The following is a 23605-nucleotide window of genomic DNA, read 5'->3' on the forward strand; positions in this document are numbered from 1 at the left end:
CTGGGGGAAAATATTTTGCTAAAATGCAATGGGATAAAGGTAGAAAATCTGTCTTTGCTGAAGTGGATAAACTTAAAATTATTTACAGATGTCACCTCACACTAAGAAAGATGAGTTGCATGCATCATTTACTGGAATTAATGTACAGGGTGGACACTTCTTCCTTATATGGTGGTCATGCAGTGTTATAAAAGATTGTGGCAGCAGTTGTTTATATCAGCACAGTTTACGAACAGGAAATATACTTTCCTCTAGTTTTAGATTTGCTTTCAGTATCTGATAAAGAAAATGATAATCTGCAAAGCAAAGAGTTACTCACATTTCTTTGAGTGGTGGCTAAGCTAAAAATTGCTGCAAATTGGAAAAGCACATGGTGGCTGAATATCCAGCAGTGTGGAAACAGACTGTGGTTGATAGCCCGTATGGAAAATTTGTCTAAAGTTTCAGATAATTATCAGAGTTTGAATGACTTTTATGCTGAATAGAAATACTTTATTGATTTTATTATTAGACATTGGAAATAAGTCAACCCCCCCCACACACACACACATACAAAACCTTGGGGCATTCTGGAATGATTTAGTAGGTTAGCTGGGATCAACTAGAATTGATCAGAAACATTTGTTGGAATACTCCTCTGTATGTAAACACTGTAAGTATTTTGTAAATAACCTCAAAAAAAAAAAATATATATATATATATATAAACAAATTATCAACATCTGCTCTTACACTGTTAGTTCATATTGCTGTATTTAAAAAAATAATTACAATTATTAAATATTCTTTGTACTATTTATGTTATCTTCTGATGTAAAATTACAATTGAATAATTTTGCTTTGTTTGAGCATTTTGAATATAGCAAGTGCTAAAACTAAAATCTGTCCACAGTTCTGATTAGTCACACTAATTTGTTTTGTTTTAATTAGTTACTGGCGTCTGCAACTATGAGTTGCAGATGCCAGTAACTATGAGTAAAGTATTGTTTTAGAATTCTTCCATATTCATGAGTTAGTCCCTAATAAGGGATAGTCCCTACATTTCGAGTCCAACCTTAACCAGGAAGCATGCTGGTGATCCCTGGGAGTGATACTATTGATCTGAATATACTGGCAAAACCAAACCTGTATATAAAAGCATGCTTGTGACACTAACTGAATCAGAGCCTTCACAAAACTTTTCTGCCATGGTCGCACAGAACATGTGCCTGAACATTTTTGTAAGTAGTAATATACAGAAGCACTGTGGTGTACACAGAGAGGTATGGTTAACCATTGCCATACTTTTGGCCTCTGAGGAATTTTAATAGCTTGATCCAGGCGTACTGTGGTTTCTCCCAGCCTTTCCCTTTATGGCTTTTTTAAAAGCTATACTAAATTCCATTCACATGCTAGGCCTGTATAACTGTCATTAGTGATGGGCAAATCCCTCCATCCTTGATTTGTAATGGGCTCAGTTCAGTCTAATTCAATTTAAGCCTAGTCTTATTTTAGACCCTGTTGTATGTATAGCATGTGACTGAAAAGGAACTGCAGCTTGTAGGCCTCTCCACATTAACCACTCATTGGGAGTGGCAGCATCTTTCAACAGGCAAACTTGTGATAAGTTGTTGCAGGGCCTATTCTGACCCTTCATTACTGTGACACCAGTATCAGATGCAGTTGTCTGTGGGACATCTAATTCCTGTGGATCTGGACTTAGCAATAGGGTTCAGGGTCTCTGAAGATGCCTCTCCCATGGCTCCCATGGATCTTTGAGGCTAGGATGCTGCATGGATATGTGCAACACAAGGATATGCCTACCATTGGTTCATCTAGCCTAGTATTGCCATATGGTAGCAGCTCTCCAGATTTCCCATCAGTTTTCCCAGCCTGAGATACAGGGATAGAATCTGGGACCTTTGGTATGCAGCACTTGCTCTGTCACTGCGTACATTATGATCTCATGGATCCTGAAGACTGTGTCACCAGAATTCATGAGGACTATGTCAGGATGCTGCTGTGGAAGCTCTGTCTTCCCACTGAAGCCACCTGATGATTTTGGATAGGAAAGGGAAAGAAGGTAGTCAGGGAAGGCTAGTGTTGGGTTAAAGCTATTAGAAGCGTTGGTTTTGAATTCTAGCACCAACAATAGTTATGGTAGTCCACTTATTTTTCCTGTCCATTGGTGGCATTGATTGTTTCTCCAACAATTATCAAGCAGAAGATACTAATCCATGGACAATTCTTCCCTTTAAAAACAATCTTGGTGCTCACATTCACATTCCCATAGCTTTGTTTCCTCAATTAATTGTTTTCAGTTACATTGATTTGCAAATTGTGGTGATAAAAACAGTATTTTCACAGTAATGTGTAAATATGTATTCAACATCAGCATTCAACAACATTATGATTTGGTTGCACATCACATTATACTTCTGAGTAGTTTGACTGCAGTCTAAACATGCAAAAATGGCCAAAACCAGTCCCAAGCTTCATCTTTTATTCCTGTTTGTGTTTTATTCATCTGGCTCCTTTTACATTGTTGTACTTTCCCATGTTCCTTTTTTTGTCATTTGGTATTTGTGAGCCACCTGAGTATACTTAAGGAAGAAAGATGGAGTAGAAAATCTTGTAATCAAATAACTGTAAAAATAGCCACAGATTTATACTATATTGATACACAGAATTGGATTTCAAAACTATTAACTGAGATGTCAACTCACAGGTGTTACAAATGAGGACAGATGGATTAAAAATATTGGTCTTCCACTAATAGTATTTGCACACTGTACAACAAAGCAGAACTGCTACTTTTGTTGAAAAGAGGTATCGACTGAACCCTCCCCTGCCACTAATATTTACATGATAAGTGCTGCAGCCCTGTTCAGTATATCCATCATTCTCACTGATACTGAAGATGTGAGAGCAAATGCCGTGCTGAATTTTATTTAAGACTTTTGAAAAGGCACCAGAAGAAGGAATCCAACTTTTCTGTCAGAGGCTATAACAAAAGGTATTTTTATGGGAAAGACAGAGACTTTTTTGCTTTGATATAAGCTGAGAAACACACTTACCTATTTTTGTTAGGGAAAAACATTTCTCAGGTGGCAAGAAAGTCTTTTTTTTTTTTTTTTTGGCTTGTAGTCTGAATATATGAAAAACCTAATTAGAAGACATGTGCCTCCATGAGGATCACTGAAATGATAGATATTCAGGAACAAGAAATTGCAAATCTATGGTAAAATAACAGATAAATTCAATTAGAACTGTAGCACTTGGAGGGGGAAGAGTTCAGTTAATTAGAGGTTTGAGAATTACCCATTCGTCAGCACCATTTCCTGAGATAAATTAAGTTGTCCTAACTGTATCTTGTCCCAAATCAGGTAACTACAAACATTTGGAAATCAATTATGGAAGTTTAGTTTGTCAAAAATAGAGGTGTGTTGCACTAACTCCAAGCTTTGATTGGGCCACAATTCAACATTTTGGAAAATGGCTTAATTTGGCATGAATTGATTTAGATTCCTCCTTCAACTGATTTTGATTCCTGCTTCAATTCTAATTCTGAACCTGAGCTGAGATTCACAAATTCAAAACTTTGTTCCTCATAGCATAGCAAAGCAGACACTGGCAATATCATTTCCCCCTTACTCAGAGTTTGATGGTATTTACAGAGATAACCACTTAGGAGAAAACCCTTTCTAATTTCAGAAAATAGGTGTAATAGTTGCCATTTTCTAAAAAGAAGAATTGGATGAAAATTGCGGGGATAGCTGTCTTTTCTGAGGATACGAAGCCTGAAAAAAACTGTAGCGGTAGTTGTGGGGGTATGTTTGCGCAAAGAGAGCCCAAGTAGGGCAGATCATGTGCAAGCGGAGTCCTGAAAATTGTGTGTGTGGGAGGGGGAGAGTCACGTCCCATTTCCTGCATCCCTCTTTTTTGGTCGATTAGTATTAAAATGCTATTCAGCTCAGATATAAACCCAGGCAAGAAGCATGAAAGGTTTCAGAATGAAAGGTGCACATGCTAAGAAGTTATACTTGAAAACATTACTTTAGGTTCTTTCATAGTGAAGCCTAGTGACACTGGAAGAATGGTTATCCCATGGGGCCATGCTTACCCTGCCTTTTTAGATTGGAGTATCTGCTTAAACACACAAAATGGAATTTCAGGAAAAAAGCTGTTGAATACATATTATAATCAATGGATACTGACATAATGTAAAACTTACTGAATGAAACCAGGAACAAAAGGAGAATGAGAGTGATGGAGGAAATTGAAGATGAAAAAGGGTTGTTTTTTTTTAAGTTTAACAAAGAGAAAGTTACTACATACTGATCTTCCTGGTAGAGAAGCAAAGAAAGAGGTAGGAAAAAAGAACTATAATATAGTATACAAAGAGACATGCAAAAAACTGCAGGGAACAGGAAGAAAATTCCAGTGATTTTTTTAAAGGTTAACTAGGTGATGGGAAGGATTGACTCCTAAATGCTACAGAAAGATTCAGCCAATAACACAGAATGATGGACAGTTAAGCAACATTATCTGATAGATGTCCATCCAACTCCATCAAAGTTTGATAATCTGACTTAATTGTTAAATGTCCTGACAATGAACACTCAGTGCAATCTACAAGGATCAACTACTTTGGACGCTTATAAATTGTATCAGTTTTCCATTTATAAACAAACAGTGAGTATGTATGATAGAAATGTATTTGGTCTGAGTCATCTTAAAATAATGTTGAAGGGAATCAGGAAGCACCCAAGTACATCATCATCATCTTGCCCTCATAGACTTCTATAAGTATCTCAGCAACCCTTATATGATTGTGTTCATTTCTGAAATTTCTAAGCGAATATAACTACTATGAGCCAAGCAGTTCATTGATCTTTTTAGTATTATGCATAATTCTTCCTGCTAGGCAGTTGGCTTTTATTGTTGTTCTTGTGTTACACAAAGATCATCTTAAAAGCCTTAGATACTGCAAGTACTTTGTTGAAAAAATTACATCCATCTATAATTAAACAAGACAAAGAGAGCGAGATAAAACTATATGAACAGCATAAGCACAGCAAAAACAAAATTATACCATATAATCAATGTTAGTTTGGTTGCTATCTCTCCAATGGAGCTATCAAACCATTATGTCTAACACCATGATAATTCAGAACTTTATTTAAAAACACTTCCTTAGCACAGCTGGAATTTGCAACATTGGGATTTCATTATTGTATTTAGAAAATCTGGAACACTATATTAGCTAAGTTTTTACAAGCATTTATTCTATCAAATGCTATTTGTCACTGCAAATACAGAGGACTGTGGTATATTACTTTTTATGCCCTAGGTCCTTCTGAATGACCAAGTCTTAAACTAGTACAGTGCTCTGAAGCCAAGTTGAGAACAGTTCACACTTGGGAGTAAGCCCATTAATTCAGTGGGGGTTACTTCTGAGTGGCTATGTATATACAACGGAGCAGGGCTGGCTCTCCTGTTAGGCAGAGAGAAGCCCTGCATCAGGAGCAGATTCAGGATGTCACCAAAGGACAGCATGTTTGGGATTTCATTTGTTTTTGAATTTTTACTGCCAGGGATGGAAAGAGGTGACTGGTGGATGCTCCCTCGTGTGCCAAAATCATATTGGATGAATTTGGGTGCTACGAATCTTTACTTGGAAGGAGCCATTTGCTGTTCTGCTACAGGCAGCCAAATGTCTTGGGCCAGAACTAATTAGCAGTATTCAGAACTGAGGCAAACCCCGACCTCCCAGTCTCCCACTATCGCCTTCCAGGGTTCCCAAGATGGCCATTCCCTGTGTCACCAGGTTCTTATTTCCCTCCTGCCCCCTCATTGTTTTTAGTTTCCTGGCTTTGGCCAAGTTTATTTTTCCATTCTATACAGTTGAAATTCCTTTCCCAAGGCTTAGTAACATGCAGGCTTAGTGACTTACATAATTTCAAGCTAATGTATGCTGGTATTTTTAATACATTGGCTCTACATCTTTGTTTTTGTCCCCTGCCCAGAATAAATGGTGAACGCTAGATGAATCTCTGCACCCAAGTTGCATGTTTCCAGTCAATTTCTATGATGTTTGTGATAATTTTACTTCCATAAACTTCACTGAAAAATCTTTTTAATACTGTGTACTTGTGCTGATGGACTGTCTTCCAGGGAAGAAAATGCACTTATTTTCTTGTATATTGTTGCTTTTTCTGCAACATTGTCATATGGACCAGTAATTATGCAGTACTGCACATGCTCATCGTTCGTATTGATCCACCTTCATTTTTATTATTGCTATTACCTTATGTTAATACCCCACTTTTTTCTTCTAACAAGAAATCCAGGGTATCTTACAAGGTTTCGCTCCTTTCTGTTTTATCCTCACAACAACAGCAAGCCAGTTAGGTTGCCTGTGACTGGCCAAAGTCACCAGTGAGTTTCATGGCTGAGTGGGGACTAGAACCCAGATCTCCAGAGTCCTAGGCCAGCACTTCTAAGCACTGTACAAAAGTGGCATGAATCAATCATCGCCATTGTTTAATCTGTCTAATCCTGCCCATGTAACACATACTTTTCCCACTCCCTCCTGTATCTCTTAGTCTCATAAATGAAAATGTCTAAATGAAAATGTTGCATTGAGTCAATATTCTCAACTGACTATGAGTCACTGCAATTTAATTCACAAATCAATTTTCACACCTTCTGTTTTTCTTGTGGATATACTAGGAATGATCTGTTCCATTTCTACTAGCAGTAAAAGGCAATATAAGTTGGGATTTTGTGGCTGTTTTATTTATTATAAATATGAAAGTGCTCTTGGTTACTTTCATCAATTTTATCAATGTAAAGTTGTTCATGAAATTGTGGGAGAGGATATAACCTTAGAAAATGGGTATCTCTTGCATGCAAAGAATGTTCAGAAATTTATGACATGCCTTGATTTAAAGGCAATGTTGACTACTTCACCAGTCCAATGTGTACTTTGTGCCAGTGGTCAATCTTGTTGTGTTGTGTTGTTGTTAAGGAGGAAAGTGAAAAACACCAATTAATAAACCAGTTTTCCTTTGGCATATTTTTCATAAGCTCTCAAAATGATGAAAGGACAATTTACAACGATCATCAGCTGTGACATTGCCATTGATTGTGAGCCGCCTCGAGGCTTCGGCGAATGGGGCAGCATAGAAGTCCTCTAAATTAATAAATATATAAATAAATATTATATATTTGTTATATAGATACTAACTGACCACCCTTGTAGGACTTAATGAGAAGAGAACAATAAGCAGGATCTGCTTTTTTTTTTTTTTTTTTTGTAAAGTCCCTAACTGGCTGAGGACAAAGAAAGAAGTATAATCTGCTTCTTGCTATAAATTCTCTTCTCACTGGAAAAGACTGTCATGTGAGAGAAAGACTTTGCCTTGGAGGGCAATTATTTATTTATTTATTTATTTATTTATTTATAAAATTTCTATGCCGCCCCATTCGCCGAAGCCTCAGGGCGCCTCACAAATATATCAATTAAAATATTATACAATAAAAATATAAAACAAGTTAACAATATAAATGTATATGCTTAAATTGCCAAAATTGCCATATCCAGCTTGATATTGATTAGCAAAATCTTTATTCTCATATACACGAGGATGTACCCAATGATGCATGGCATTTTACATAATAAATATTGCTCTTCTCCTTCCCACTAGAGCCCTCTAGTAACCCCAAAAAAACCTTTTTCCACAGAGTCAAGGCCTTTTGCCACTGTTGTACAGTTGAAGGACTGTATTGGGTTGAAGTGCCTGAAAAGTCCCTACGAGGGATCTCATAGGTATAGAGGACTACAGGACATGGAGGAAAAGAGAGAGACTGGCTATAACTAATTGCTTAACAGTAATAATAGCAGTAAAAAGATTGGTGGCTTCAAAGGGTCAAAAGCTAGGCCATGAGTGATGGACTTGTTCAATATATATTTCTTGGTCCTGGCTGTTACAAAGTACCTATGGCCAGTGCTTTTTTTGTAAGAAAAAAGGTGCCGGAACTCATGAAATTATTTACCTTTCGCATGTAGTCAATCACTGTACACACACCCACACACGTCAGTTGTGTAACGAAACATAACGGTCGCCGCCCACAGTTAGCACTCGGCGCGTGACCACATGAGCAATCACAAGCCAAGCAGCGCCACAAGCCGAACAGCACCATCACAAGCAGTGCGAAGTACTCACGCATCGGATTCAGCACACAAGCAGCCTGCATGCACTGTTTTAATGATTTTGCCGCCGACCTGCTACACTCGACAGGGCGATTCAAATCCACATGGACCAAACATCAAATTTTCAATGGGTGCTCAGGGTGGGATAAAACCCTATGAATCAGACTAATTTGTGGTGGAACTAGAAAGTCATAAGGGCTTAACTTCCAATCATTTAAGGAAGGTAGTATGTAACAGCTTCTGTGCTAATTTGTTCCTCCAGTTGTGATTTATAATAGAACAATGTGGGACTAAGCACTTGTATTTGTATCCTTTCTCTCTGTCATTTTCCTAGTTAGCTGAAAGATTGTAGGGGTACTAAAAGCAAGTTGTGATTCAAAATGCAGTATTGTCTTAAACATCATTATGCTAAGTAAAACATGTTTTCTTTCAGATTACCCAAACCATTAAGGTTACATGCCATCAACGTTCCTGCTGCTATCTAAATGGAACGCTATCATTTCTGTTGCCTTGCCTTAATATTCCACTGGGAGTTCTTAGAAGAATAGGGAAGCATTTCACATCAGGCAGAGTGCTCACAAAAAATGGTATCTCCAAATAGTGCCACAATTAAAATGTAGTTGTATCACAAATTATCATCTTAAGAGCTTTCCAGCTGATGATCCAGAAGAAAAAGCTTGTTTCTAACTGATACCTACATTAATGAATTGGGCCTTCATTTATATAAGGATCACATTAGTAGACTAATTACAAGCATGCTTTGCTTGAAAGTCAGACCAGGTACTATCCATTAGCCAGAATTTTAAACTGACAGAGATTGCTTTCTAATTTGCTAGTCTTCATCTTGAGTGAGGTTTTTACTGATCCATCTCAATTTTTAAAGGAAACTGTGTAAGCTTTATTACACCTGTGCTGAGGGAATTTGCTGGCTGCCTGTAGGCTGCTGAGCCAGTCTTAAAATTTGGGTACTTGTTTTACAGTTCAGGACTGGGATAATTAGGAAACTGCCTGCTTAGGCACCAGAAGATACATGGTGGTGCCCATCATTTCAGAGGCTTGGTCTATCATGGTTCAGACAAGACCTCTAGTATTGTACCCACTCTCTGAAGCACACGGGCTGCATACAGCCCCTGAGGCCTTATTCTGAGGCCCTCTTGCTGCATGGAGCCTTCCCATCCTCCCACACACATCTGGATCCCAGTGATGGGATGGGCATGATTGTGGTGAGCTCTCCCAAGGCCGTCGTCCCATTCCTCTCTCTCAGGCTGTTGACCTTGCAAGCGCTCACTCCAGCGTGCCCTGTGCCACTCCAGCTGATGAGCACAAAGGACAGGAAGAGGACTTAGGTTTCAGGGACGCACGTCCTTGGAACCCAAGCCCTCAAGGGAATCTTTTTGGCCCCCGCACCCACGTGCCTGTCTCCCCACCTGCACACTGTGACAAGGCTGGAGAGGGGGTGGAAAGGGCTATTGGCTTAGAGGCAGATGGGAGTGGAAGATACTTCAGGCGAAAGAGGAGTTGGGAAGGGTGGCATGATGGAAATCGGTCTCCCCAGTGTCTCAGCTCGGCAGCAACCCTGGACCAGGGGGAAGTCTGGCATGCCTGTGATGGAGCACGTCCATCCAACCCTTCCACACAAGTCCTCCCACTCTTCCTGCGAGGCTTTCCTTGCTGTCACATGTGTTGGACCATGCATCTCAGGCATGAAGCTCTATGGCACTGCTGATGTCAGGGGGCTCGCCTTGCCTGCAGTGTGGATTCTTCAGCTCTCACTCCTTGGGAAATGGGAGCTGCCTGACCCCCTCATAGGGCTGGTTCCTCAGAGCTTGGGATGCCGCGTAAGCACAAAAAAGCTCCAGCTTGGGGACCTGAGCATAACTTCCAAGGCAGAGAACGGTAATCCCCCAGCAGCATCTGCTAGAATTGGCCATCCAAGACTGCACTGCCGAACCAGTGCAGCGAAGTGCCTCCCACTCAGATCCCAGAGATTCTGCCCAGAACGATACCATGAATGATGGTAAACTGAGAGGTCCAAGAAAATCAATGGAGTGAATCTCCTCCGGTCCCTCCCCCAGCACAGGATGACCAAGGCTGAAGTTGGATTAGATAATTTCATTTATCGAATGAATGTTAGGAGTTGCCTGGCAACTACCAGTTTTCTTAACTTTCTATGGATTAACAAATATTTATCTGTTGGATAGAAGCTAATAATATCTGAATGTGCAGCAACATGCTTTTTGAGGAGCTGTGTACTAGACTTATTAAGAACAGAAAGATTAAGGAGTAAGGGGGACCACATGGTCTGGGAAGCTCAGTGTACGACTGGGGAAACAGTTTCTAAAATAAACATTCTGCCATTGCTTCTGTCTTACCGAGCGCACCTTGAAATAGCATATTTTGTGGTAAATTTTAAAGTACATGAGCTCATCATGAGTGGCCCCATCAATACCACAGCTGAAGGATAAGCAATTCTCCCTGCCCCCTCACACACACACAGATGTGCACTCTCTCTCACTCTTAGATTCTTTAGGATAATTTGAGGTTACAGAGAGAGAAAAAATGATAATTGGAGGCTTCAAGGGGTGGGAACCTTTCTCTCTTCTATATACTTCTATGCAAATTAGCTCACTTTATTTAAAAACTCTATTGTAAACACAAGAGTTAATGGGACAGGACTGCAATTCTATACATATTTACCTTGGAGTTAACTTCACTGAATTCAGTTGGTGCATATTTCTGATTTCATAGATTCAACTTGCAAAACACTTAGAGCTCTTAGAAAAGATTTTCAGCCCACAGCAGTGAAACCCCTAGCTTTTTATTAGAAAAGCAAACAGTACTGCAGAATGCTGCATTTTAAATGGCCAGTGTGAAGTATCAACTCCACAGAAAAGGAGAGAACTGGGCTCATCTGTTTTTCTCATGTCCTAACTTCCTTTATGCTAATCTGTCACATACAAGTTACAAGCCTTGCTATGTCTTGATTTACTTGCTAAAGCAGCATTGCACTCAAATCTGTTACCTCACTGTTCAATGCAGGTAGTAATATCCTCTTGATAGTTCTGAGTAACTTGACAATGGACAGGATTCTCTTCTAGGGAGTTTCTGGTTAACTGCCTTATTATTGAAATAGGTTGTCTTTCAGACTTCATCCAGCAGGGCAATTTGGCAAAAAATTCAGCTCTGCTCCTTTAGAACTTCTCAGTTGCTTCTTTTACAAATGAGATTCAAGTAATTCACTCTTAAAAATTAAATCAGAGGCTGATGTGGATTTAAACTGTTACTTACACAGATATTTCTGAAATGAAGATGTTTACATATGCATAGATGATGAAATAAAATACCTTTAACAGGCTCATATTTTTCTTGATAGTGCTGCCTTTTATAAAGAACAAAAGTTATAATGGGGATGGATGTGTACTTTTTGGTTGGACTTTTGTCTACACATACACTTTTCCTTCATATTCCCAGTTTTTATTTTGTTGTAATGATATGATTCATCTCCTGTACCTTTTATAACATCCTGGAGGTTGCTGAGACCTAAACATACTAATGCCTGTGGTTTAGAAGATTTTCCTTCTTTTCAAAGGAATAAAGTAGCAAAGCCTACATTTTAAATATAATGTGTCTTTGTCCTTCATGGATCTAGCAGGTTTTGTCCTAACACTTTGTCCCCATTTATTTTCTTTTTGATAATACAGTGGTCTGGACATCATATGTATAATCATTTCCATTTTTGCAATATTTACTCTGTTCGGTATGCTTTTTTGGATAGAAATTGCATGTCCTGTATTATATCTAAGGCTGCATTTCTACACCCATTTCTCTGTGAGTGCATCCTGTTAAAGTCAGTGGGCTTTACTATAGAAAATATAAAGGTTATGTTGCATTGGATTGTGATGTTTATCTGTTGTCATTTTCTTGTGCTTTCAGACATGAACAAAGGAATCTAACATAAATTCTAATTACAGAAACTGTCTTCTCAAATGCACAGCCATATTTGCTGTTTATTGTGCATCAAATAAATAGAAATTCTTTCTCTTCAGTTCTTCCGCTATTTCCCTCTCATTCCTTCACCACAAATGTATAGCGCTCAGTGCTCAGCTATTCATTGCCATGTCCACTTTCCTGAACACTGCCTTTTTCTCAATTTTCAGCCTGAGCTGAGCTAGCTTGAAAAACTGAATGAATTGGCTAATAGATAATCTTGGTGAAATCAGGCATGCAGATGCCTGTGGGGTTGTGGTGGGAGGAAGTTAGAGAGAGAAAGAGAGGCTAAGCAAATTGTTAACCCTCTATTAATGAAGACTTGAGCATCAAAGCCATACGGACGATATGAGACTTAACACACCAAAGCTGGCCCAATCTAAATGTGCCGTGTGTGACGCAAAAGTTGCATGAGGATGCCAGAATGTGAAGGCACATAACACTACGCCTTCATAGGTGTGCAATGATAAAAAGTGAGTCTTGTTATCCCATTAACATCAAAATGTTTTATTTTTGTATATTTGAAGAATTCTCAACATACTATTTTTCCATTCTTTTTGCAAGCTAATTATATGGATTTTGCCAAAGAGTTTAATGGATCTCTGAACATGTATTTAACCCATTTTTTTAAATGAAAGCATTTAATTGGACATGCATATTACATAGAAAGTCAAAAGGGTATGTAACAGTTGGATAAGAATTCTAATTGCATTATTATATTTTGACCTAATACAGCATTAATATATTTTATTGTTTCTATATTTGATAGTGCAAAGCAAAGGAAAATTATACTCTACTCACCAAATCAATATCAGGTATTCATGTTACCATTGGTACAAATTCACTGGGAGAGTAATACATGATCCTGTGCCCCCCCCACCCCCCAAATTGCATCTAGGGGCCATAGGATGCTTTGGATTCCCAGTTCTGAGTTTGGAGCCAGAAATGCAGCCTTGGAACAGGAACTGTGACTCCACATTCCAGTCTCTTCTACCCTATGGTAGCCAGTGCAGAAATAACTGTGCTGGCTGCCTCTTCAGTGTCAGGAATTCCACCTTGGAAGGAGCTCAAAGAGAGAATTCCAAAGGATAAGGAGGAAAGAGGCTGCAGAAACCAGAACACAACATACTCTGTATCCTCTGCAGCTTCTTTCCTTCCTCTTTGTGCTCCTGCTGAAACGAAACCTTGTAATCCTGTTTCAGACCAGCTTTAGGGAAAAGGGTGGAAAAAGTGTGATGGACCTTCAACAAACCCCCCCCCCCCCAATTTTGTGCTTGTTCCCAGGCAGCTAACTAGAATGTGCAAAACTACAAGGATCCCCTTTATAGAAGCAGCTACCCTGTGGCAGACGAGCTCATCTGTCAAAGCTGAAACCACGGTTTTGAGGTAGGAGTGCTTAGGGTGCTGCATCGTTCTTTTTGTAAGGCAGTGAGAAGTTCACTGCAAGCTGTGCACGTTCCCAAGATGCTGCCATGTTGGGAGTAGTTGCAAAGGCCAGGGGGCCATAGAGAAACATGAGCTGCCCCCCAACCCTTAGGGATTGCTGGAAAAGGTGGATTTGAGGCACCCCTTTCACACACAAGGCAATCTCTAGACTTTTGAATCACTTGACGAGTGGCTTTTGGCACATTTCAAAAGCTTGAAACATGAAGAACAAAAAACAGTCACACACAAATTTATTCAATGAGCATCTTGGGTTTGGAAATTTCTTATGAAACTGTATGTAATTTGGCTGACAGGAGAAACAACAGGTTGCTGTCCATATCTGCACATGCATCAGAAAACACAGGTTTGGTTTGGTTTTGGAAGAAGCTAGTTAGCCTCTTGAAATTCAAGATTCCCTGGGACCCTAACTATACCCCCCACCAGTTTATCCACTCCTGTGAGTCCCAACACTCCTAGAAGCACAAATTGTCTGGGTGGATCTCATACATGGTCAACCTGATGCTGGATGTAGTTAGGAGGTCATTGAAGTCCCTTCCAAAGCACAAAGATGTTGAGATCCAGACAACTGAGAAGACAGGAGAAGGGAAAGATGACACAAGTGGGCTTTCTGGACTTGATAGTGGTTAAATACAGGATGGCCAGAGTATGCTCCTCCAGCTGACACCTTCTATTCCCTGCCCCAACTCATTTCCTAACATAGGAGATGGGAGGGAGGTACCAGAAGAGGAACAATAGGAGGATTGACTTTGAAAATACCCTGAAAAGGTAATATTGATTAAAGCCAAACCGATATAAACAGTGAGGGACATGGTATTCCATTTTCTTAGCTACTTACAACATAGATCACAGTGCTCTCACAGATAAACAGCATCATAGTTTAACGCTTTTTTTTCTTCTGTGCTCAGCAGACATGCAGGGGGCTCTCGATGGCAGGATTGGGGCTCATCTGCAATTTACGATTTGTTTCAGTAGAGTAGTTTCTAGGTGCAGGCAGATCTGCATGAGAAACATGGTGCAAAGGGTTAAAACCTTCAACCCCCACACCAGGGTGTTATTCTGGACTAGGTCCCCAGCAAATTGTTGAGTAACAAAACAAAAAAAAAGCTGCTAGCTAAAAAATGTTAATGTAATATCTAGTCCAATCCTGAGGAATAATCTTTTTGAAAGAATTATGAATAATAACTTTTCAGTGCACCTTCCAGTCAGTGAATAATACCTTTTCTGTGTACCTCTAACTGACGTTAACTAAGATGCTAAAACTGAATTTTGCACAATTCCACTCTCCACTTAAAGCAGATTTTACTTTTTGCTGGGGCATATAAAGCATCTAAGGGATGCAGGTAGCGCAGTGGTTTAAACCACTGTGCTTCTGGGCTTGGTTGATCGAAAGGTTGCCGGTTCGAATCTGCACAACGGGTTGAGTTCCCGTTGCTCGATCCCTTCTCCTGCCAACCTTGTAGTTCAAAAGCAAGTAGATAAAAAGGTACCACTTTGGTGGGAAGGTAACAGCACTCCATGCACTTCGGTGTTTAGTCATGCCGGCCACATGACCACGGAGACTGTCTGGGACAAACGCTGGCTCCCTCGGCCGGGAAACGGAGATGAGCACCGCCTTCTAGAGTCAGGCATGACTGGACTTTAATGTCAAGGGGAAACCTTCACCTTTATAAAGCATCTAAGGATATAGGACCACAGATATTATCCATCATATGAATGATGACTACTTGAATAACTTCTAATACTTGAGTACAAGAGATGTTGCAGATATAGCTGCATACCTTTCTTCTAGTTATCCTCCCTCAGTTATTGCACTCTTTACTTTGCCCAGCTGTAAATACTGCTGGGATGTTTATCGTGTTGTGCAAACATATTTCTATTTGTTTACAGATTCTCTAAGATAACTGCAGAGGAAGCAACCCGCGTGCTCCGTAACAAGACTGAAATATGCCAGCACTTTGATTTTTCCCTTCCAGCTTCAGCAAAAGATGTGTCTGACTGGCAGAAACAGGAGTTCTACAGAGGCGCAGCCTGCCCTTGGACTGTTCTTGGGAAGCATCTCGTTGGTCACCGTTGTCATGAATCTTTTGGTCCTGTATGCCGTGAAAACAGAAAAGAAACTGCAGACCGTTGGCAATCTTTATATTGTCAGCCTTGCCTGTGCAGATGTTATCGTTGGGGCAGCTGTCATGCCGTTGAGCATCGTGTACCTGATGAGTGACAAATGGATCCTGGCTCGAAACGCTTGCCTGTTCTGGCTGTCGATGGACTACGTGGCCAGCACAGCCTCCATATTCAGTCTGTTCATCCTGTGCATAGATCGTTACCGTTCTGTCCTTCAGCCACTGAAATACCGCAAGTACAGGACCAAAACTAGAGCCTCTGTCATGATCTCAGTAGCTTGGCTGCTCTCTTTTATGTGGGTAATCCCAATTCTGGGCTGGCGTAACTTTACAAATCACAACAGCACAACTACTACGAATGGAACAGACAGTGAAAAAGTATGTGAAACCGATTTTTGCAGAACCACGTGGTTTAAGGTCTTGACAGCCATGATCAACTTCTATGTCCCGTCATTACTGATGCTCTGGTTCTATGCTCAGATATACAGGGCTGTCCGGAGGCACTGTCAGCACAGAAAATTCATACAAGGCTCACTTAGACTGCCTATAGAAAAAACAGATGTGCACAGTGGAAAGCCGCAGGAAATGCAAAAGAGTTGTTTCCAAAGCATGCGAAAATATATCGGCTACGTCTTGAATGAAAATGACAGTGTTAAACAGAACAAAAGGATGGATGCTAAACATCCATCAAGCAGCTTTGATAAAAGCCCAGATGGTTTTTTTTGTGGAAGTGACCATAAAGTAGCAAAGTGTAGCTGTTTTCCTCTAGCCCTAGTCCAGGGTGATGTAGCGATAAGCAGTACAGACCAGAAGTATGCGAGTGTCAGTGCAAGTATTCATAATGTAGAAGACCCTTGGTCCCAGGATTGTGAGATTAGGAAAAGTTTAGAGGAACACATTTTTGAAGAGAGGGCTTCTTCTGGAAATTATTCTGATTCTGTCCTGGAGCAGAATTGTGACACTGAAAACTGTTTCTTTCAACGTACCAATAGAAAAGACACAGCAAGTCACTGCAGCTGGAAGAACAGCTGGGGAAGGCTACGCTTTCATTCCGTTAGCAAAAATCAAGAGTCATGTGTGAACCGAGACAGAAAAGCGGCCAAACAGTTAGGCATTATAATGGCAGCCTTTATGTTGTGCTGGATTCCATATTTTGTATTATTTATGGTCATGGCCTTTTGCGAAATCTGCTACGATCGCTCTTTTCACATGTTCACAATTTGGCTCGGCTATGTGAATTCTACATTAAATCCTATTATATATCCACTCTGTAATGAGAATTTCAAAAAAGCTTTCAAAAAGATCTTTCATTTTAAAACCTAATTTCTCTTGGGAAATGGGTGAAAGCAGAAAAATAAGTGCACATGTTGGGAAGAAAGCTAGAATTCGCCAAAGAATTGCAGATGCCTCAAATAATTTTAAAAGACATTAAGCAAAAGAAGGGAAGAAAGAAAACATTTGAAAAAGAAAGTGATCTAAATGGAAGAGACACATTTTCCCTACTAAATAAATGCTAATGTTGTAATCTTAAACATAATTTATACAAGAACAGATATTCACCACATCTTCTGTAACCTCAGGTATCAGCCTTAGGATTGCTGTCCATTTGTAAATAGGTTTACAGGCTTCTGTTGGAGAATGGGGTGATTTTCACTTCCTTGTTCACAAGAAGATGGAGACAGTATGAAGAACATAGATAGGCAGTCTGTTTTCTAAACCCAAAGTTTGTTCAGTTCAGTGCTCAATTTGCTACAATCTTTGCCCAGTTGTATGTTAATGTTGTAACAGGCTCCCGACTTCTTCAGGATTCTTTGGATTTTATTCATTCTTTGGAATTTATTTGGATTCTTATCATCTGGCAGAACAGGTAACTAGGGACTTACTGGGTTTGTAGTGCTTGAATTGTACAAGCTGAGCTCAGGTTGAGTCAGACAACATAGCTTTCCACAAGTGACAGATCCACCACCCTTTGGAGTCCCACACAAGACGCATCTCTGTATCCCCAAATACCTGTATGCTATTGCATATATTAAAATTTCTAAGCAGGTCACATTCAGAGATAAAGACACATAACGCTAGCACACTTAAAATGCACAACATTATAATATCTAGGCTGTTTAGAGGGTGAGCACCACTACTGAGATGAATTGCTTTTGAGATGTTACATGGTGATATTTGACTGCCAAAGGGGCCTTCTTTGAAGATAGAATAGCTGATGGGTGGCCACTGCAGTTCTTTTAACACAGGTGTAATATATGTATAGCTAAGTGCTTCATTGAACATCCTGTCTGCTACATTCTGCACTTCTGAACCAGGCAAAAGAGCATTACCATACAGTGTGCATAATAGCAATCTATCATGAGGTTGCAGCTGCATGAGCCACAGTGGCTGGGCTGTTCACCTGTAGAAACAACTGTAGTTGCTGCAGCAACCAATATCATGTGGAAAGGATTGGAGAGGGGAATAATATAAGTCATTTAGGTTCCCCATCAGGCCGGTGACATCCCCTTTCCATCATTCCTTCCATTGCCCATAATTATGATTATCGGGCACCATCCTTCTCCATCATGCTGGGTACCACCAACCTTCCTTATTTCCCAGATTCACAACATTCAGGGAAGGTTTGTGCATATGCTATTTATTAAGAAAGCATCCACTCTCTGTTCTGGGTCATTAGCCAGGTAATTTGCCTGGCAAAGGCATGACAGGTACAGTCTAGTTCATCACGATGTGTTCTGGATGAATGGAATCTATTTTTAGAAGGGATATTCATGATCCCATGGATACAGGCCAAAGTCAGGTAAAGCTAAGGCAGCAATCTTACCTGCACTTTCCTTGCAGTAAGCTCTGTTAGTTTCAATGGAACTTACTTCTGAGTAGGCATATAGATAGGTGGTGTTGTAAATGTCTTGACTGTTTTTAAAAAGGCATGTTCTAAATTGCTGAGAGTTCCTGTGAAAAAGTGTGTGCCTCTGTTTCATTGGCTTGCACTTGTTGTCTTTTGATTGCAACTTACACTTTGTGAAGTGAATTAAGAGCATGTTATAACTGAAACATGCATCTCTTGAAAATGTGCTATTCCATATAGTCAAGATATGATTCTAAACTATTGAATGTTTTATTTTTTTCATTTCTGGGCTATATATTACCAGGCTGAATGGAATGTATCCCCTAAAACCATAAGATGTTAAATTTATTCTCAAAGTTTTCCCTTTTATTATATTAGCAGCATGTATATGTAAATATAATAAATTCATAAAATTGTGGTGAATCTGAGATCATTTCCTGTATATGGTTCCAATATCTAAGAAATAAATTAAATGTCCTATTATAAGAATTTGCAATCAATCTTCTTTCTTGGTGCATCACTTTCATTGATTTCACTCCTTTTCTATATGGCCAAGGTTCCATTCCAAAGGTTTCCAAATGGCCAAGGTTCCATTTGGATGCCAGGAAGCACTTCCTGACAGTCAGGACCCTGAGGGTGTGGAATGGGCTTCCACGGGAGGTGGCTGAGGCCCCATCGGTGCAGGTGTTCATGGATAGGCTGGACATCCACATGGTGGGCGTGTCGTGAGCGGAGCTGGCTGGTGCCGGAGGTCAGACTAGATGGCCCGGGAGGCCCCTTCTGACTTGCTCTGTTTCTATATCATTTCTTTGAGCAGTACTATCAAAAGGTTTTTGTTTGGGGGGATTTATTTATCTATCTTTGCATCAAGAAGAGATTTCTATATGCAGTAAATGTGTTTGATATCAGTTCAATACTACCTGCTTCTACTTTTCCATGTAGCACTATTATTTTTTAAAAAAGGCCTATGATTCCAGTGTGTTCCCAGCCAGCATAGGACAGAGCAATCCAATAGCCACTAGACTGTCTAGACAGCTGTAAGATTTTTTCGGGTTCCTAGCTGCATAGTTGGAAAATGGTTCTGCCCTCAAAGCTGGAAATCTGTTTGCAGATCCTGCCACCCTCACAGCTCTTGTGGAACAACCACACTGGATGCTTCTCTGAGGCTTTTGGGGTGTTCTGGGGGGGTAGGAGGAGGAGATAGTGGCCAACACCACCAAGATGCAATGCATACTGGTGTATTGGTGCTGCTCCAAAGGGCCATGCTTAACAGTTGCCCGCTTTGCCAAGTGGGTCAGGAAAGCCACCTAGGAAGGCCTCAGCAATTATAGGCGGCCTATAAATATATGTAAATAAATGAATAAATCTGTGCCTCCACATTCTTCCCCATGCATGCATGGAATCCAGTAATCCTCTGATTTTGGAGGCATCAAGATTAGATTGTGCCCTTCCAAGTCTTTCTTCCAGCATTTGCAAAATTTTTACCTAAACACAAACAGTAAGAATAATTTATATTTTGTTACCTGCATCCTTACTTTTGCAAACATGGTTTTATTGTAGAAAGGTGTGAAATACCAACATACTAGTCTATAAAAGTTCTCAAAAGTCAGGCCATTTTGCTACATGAATTAACCATCTATTGTCTATTCTCCTTCTCATGTTAGTGAGGATCCAATGAATTGCATGACTGTTTCCACACAGTGAATGGACCTGGAGGTCTGTTTCTTAATCACAAGTTCTGCATACCGTGGTGCAAACTACTTATGAAACTGATGGTACGTTTAAAGCAGGCTTTTTGTTGAAGGTGAGATAGGAAGGGTTTTGTATGCATGCTATAAAAGACGATGAACATCCTTCAGCCTGCGAACAGTCAGTTTTGAAGAAGCTGTGAAGGGCTGCATTTCGGTGCTGGACTGAAAGGAAGGTGAAGAGGGAGGGGCCAAGGGTACAAGGTGTGTGGTCAAAAGTACTCCCCACCCCAGGCACATAATAGTTTAAAGGCCTTACTGCCAGAGCCTGAGCCTTAGGAGGGGCATGTCATCCTTTTAGAATGGGGGAAGAAATGAGAAAAGATGGGAAACCACAGGATAATCGGTGGTTGATGGAAAGCAGATGCACCCCTCTGGGAGCCCCATTCCTGCTTTATAGTGGCTACTGAAGCCAAGAGCTGTTGACCAAGTGGATGTTCTAAAATGTCGAAAACATTGTGCTACAAAGTCACTGAGCTAACAGTTTCCCTCAAGCACCTGCTTCCACAATGATTTGCCTAGGTATGGCCATCTACCATCTTCCTCAGGAATGTTTTGCAGAAAGATATAATTATTGCTCTACAACAGCTCTCATATTTTCAACATTGCATCAAGGGTGTCCCAGGACTTTCCCCAGAAGATTTCGAGGCTGGAAAAAAAAAAGAGCCTGTGATCCAGGAAAGAAGAGCTTTCTTCATAGAGGAAGGAAGAGTCTGGCTAAAGTACAACCTCAAATGTCCCTAGCACAGAGCTCCTGCGCCCTTGAAAAAGCTTTAATTTCAAGACAGTGGGTTGCAGAAGTTAGGTTACCAGAAGTACTGCCTCCAAGCCAAGAACTTAAGTGGGAAATGGTCAAGGGGTTCAGAGGGGGCTGTAGTAAGAAAAATAACTTCAAGACTCATTTTCCATGTAGAGAAACAAGGACAACACAAAAGTATTTCTCCACGAGGGCATTTTTTCAGGGTGTATTGTGAGTGATAATCCTCATCATGGCTATGTGGTGATTGAGAGTATTTGTTTTAAGATTCTGGTTCAACCCTTCTTGTAGAACCCCCAAAATATAAGCTACCTCTGCTTGTATAGGAGAAATAACATTCTTAGATCACAAGAACACTTAGAGCCTGTTGGGTGGTATTATACATCATATGTGTGGGAAACTAATGGGGAAGACGGTGCTATCTGACATTTCTCAGCTTTCGGGCAAATGATTCTAGCTGTGCTTGGAAAGGTGGACCTTGCAATAGAAGGTCCGTACCACAGACTTTGAATGCAAGGGGTCTTGTTTTTAATTCCTAACATTGCCAAATAGGTCCTGGAAAGTTCACAGACTGAAATTCAGGAGAGCTACTCTCAGTCAATAAGGCTCAGTCAATAAGGCTGAAAATAAGGCAACCTATTAAAGCCCTGAAATTGGAAGGTTTGAGGGGCTGGAGTTTGCTAGACAACTCTTAGTCACACCTAGAATGTTTCCAGGTGAGTGTTTTGTAGCAATAGTGCAATGTCCTGTGCACTTACATGCAACCAACCACACTGTCAGCTTTCCTGCACACAGAACATCCACCTTTTGTAAAAGAGTAGAATATGCATGCAATCTCTCTGAGGTGAGAACAGGAAAACATGGTGAGCTGATGGCTGATGTGGTCTTTGAGGCAAGGGTGATGTGTTGGAGATGTGCCCCATCTTTCTCCTTTGGATGCCTATGTTTTTCCAGGTGTGTGGGTTGTTGTTGTTAGTCGCGAAGTCATGTCCAACCCATCACGATCCCATGTGTGGGTATTTCATGCCATTTCCCATTTCCAAGTCTGTCTCTGAGTTGAACGGAGTAAGAAAATTGGAAAGCAGTGAGTAGACCTGTTGTCACTCTGGAGAAAGGAGGGGGAATTCTATCTGGAGGCTGGAAGGAGACCTGCAGAGACTTAGGGCTTCTCTACATCCTCATTCATGGAAGTCTATATGAAATCTTTACAACATTGTCATTGTCTAGGGCCTCTTCTGTATTTGTCAACTATTTTCATGGAATTTCTAGAGTGAGGAAAGTCAATTATTTCAAATCTAGAACAAACCAGAATGGAAGCCCTGTGTAATGTTGCAATTCTGCTGTGTTGTTATGTGTCTCTGATGTATGAAGTCCCTATGAATGAAAGTCCTCCACAATGTGTTATCCATGACATTATTTTATGAATGTCTTATGAATATCTTATCCATGACGTGACATCCCTGCTTAGGTGTTCTACATTCAAGGCTGTGGCTTCCTTTATGGAATCAGTTCATCTCTTATCTGGTCTTCCCTTTCGTCTTCTGCCTGGTTGGACTTTCCCTGGCACGACTGTCTTCTCCAGGGAGTCTTACCTTTGCATTATGTGTCCAAAGTATGACAGTTTTGTCATTTTTGCTTCTAGGGAAAGCTTTGGCTAGATTTGTTCTAGGACCACTTGCTCATCTTCCTGGCAGTCCAGGGTGTTTGCAAGACACTGTTCCAATACCATGTTTCAAATGCCTCAATTTTCTTCCTGTCAGATTTGGCTATACTACAGATTTAAGGTGGCATCACCTTGTGGCTGGATAATGCGAGGAAGGAAAGACAAAACCAGTGCAACTCTGCTCTCCCCAATTTGTGAAGGACACTTCCTTCCTCGCACAAAGAATAGGGAAGAGGAAGCCTCAGTAAAGTGGCAGGTTAAACCTCGCATGGAGTCAAGCCCTCTGTGGGATCCTTGGACCTGAATCTCCTCTGCCCCCTCTATGAGCATCATAAAACAGTTAGAATGATGTCAATCACTTAATTCCCACCTCCCAATTCTGATCTAATGTTAAAGGGTTGTTGTCTCCTCCTCCCACCAGTGTATGTGAAGGAGACCTTTTGCTTTAATTAATACAATATATGTTTTTCCCCACCACCACAATTGTTCCCCAGTGGAACTTGACACAAAACACACGGACAAGTCGAGTGTTGAAATAAGCAAACACTATAGACAAGTTACAAGAAATGCTTCTTTAGAAGGATCGAGGAGGAGCAGAGTGCACTTTATTGTTCCAGTAGAACACCTGTTATTCTAGTAGAAGAGCAGAGCACCTCTCCCCACCCACGCAGCTACATCTTGTTCACCAGGATGGATAGAACCCAGTGGGATGTGCACAGCACATGGCAAATAGTGCAGAAATCCAACAGCAGTTCTGCTTGTCGCTTTCTGGACAAGCAATGGCTGGGGTTGCAGGGAGCTTCCATCAGGCAGCCTGTTTGCCGGGAAGCACAACTTACT

The 23605-nt window shown here is 40.5% G+C and overlaps 1 protein-coding gene across 1 annotated transcript in view; it reads left to right on the forward strand.

Moving 5' to 3' along the window:
• Window positions 1-17091, forward strand: part of HRH1 (histamine receptor H1) — a 31609-nt gene extending 14518 nt beyond the window's left edge. The window contains exon 2 of the mRNA XM_044451371.1: window positions 15517-17091. Coding sequence (XP_044307306.1) covers window positions 15615-17072 — 1458 coding nt within the window. The 5' untranslated portion in view covers window positions 15517-15614 and the 3' untranslated portion in view covers window positions 17073-17091. The remainder of the gene's footprint in view (window positions 1-15516) is intronic.
• The last annotated feature ends 6514 nt before the right edge of the window (window positions 17092-23605 follow it).

This window comes from Varanus komodoensis, unplaced genomic scaffold, assembly GCF_004798865.1.
Source record: "Varanus komodoensis strain SLA01 unplaced genomic scaffold, ASM479886v1 scaffold6_2, whole genome shotgun sequence".
Lineage (NCBI taxonomy): Eukaryota > Metazoa > Chordata > Lepidosauria > Squamata > Varanidae > Varanus > Varanus komodoensis.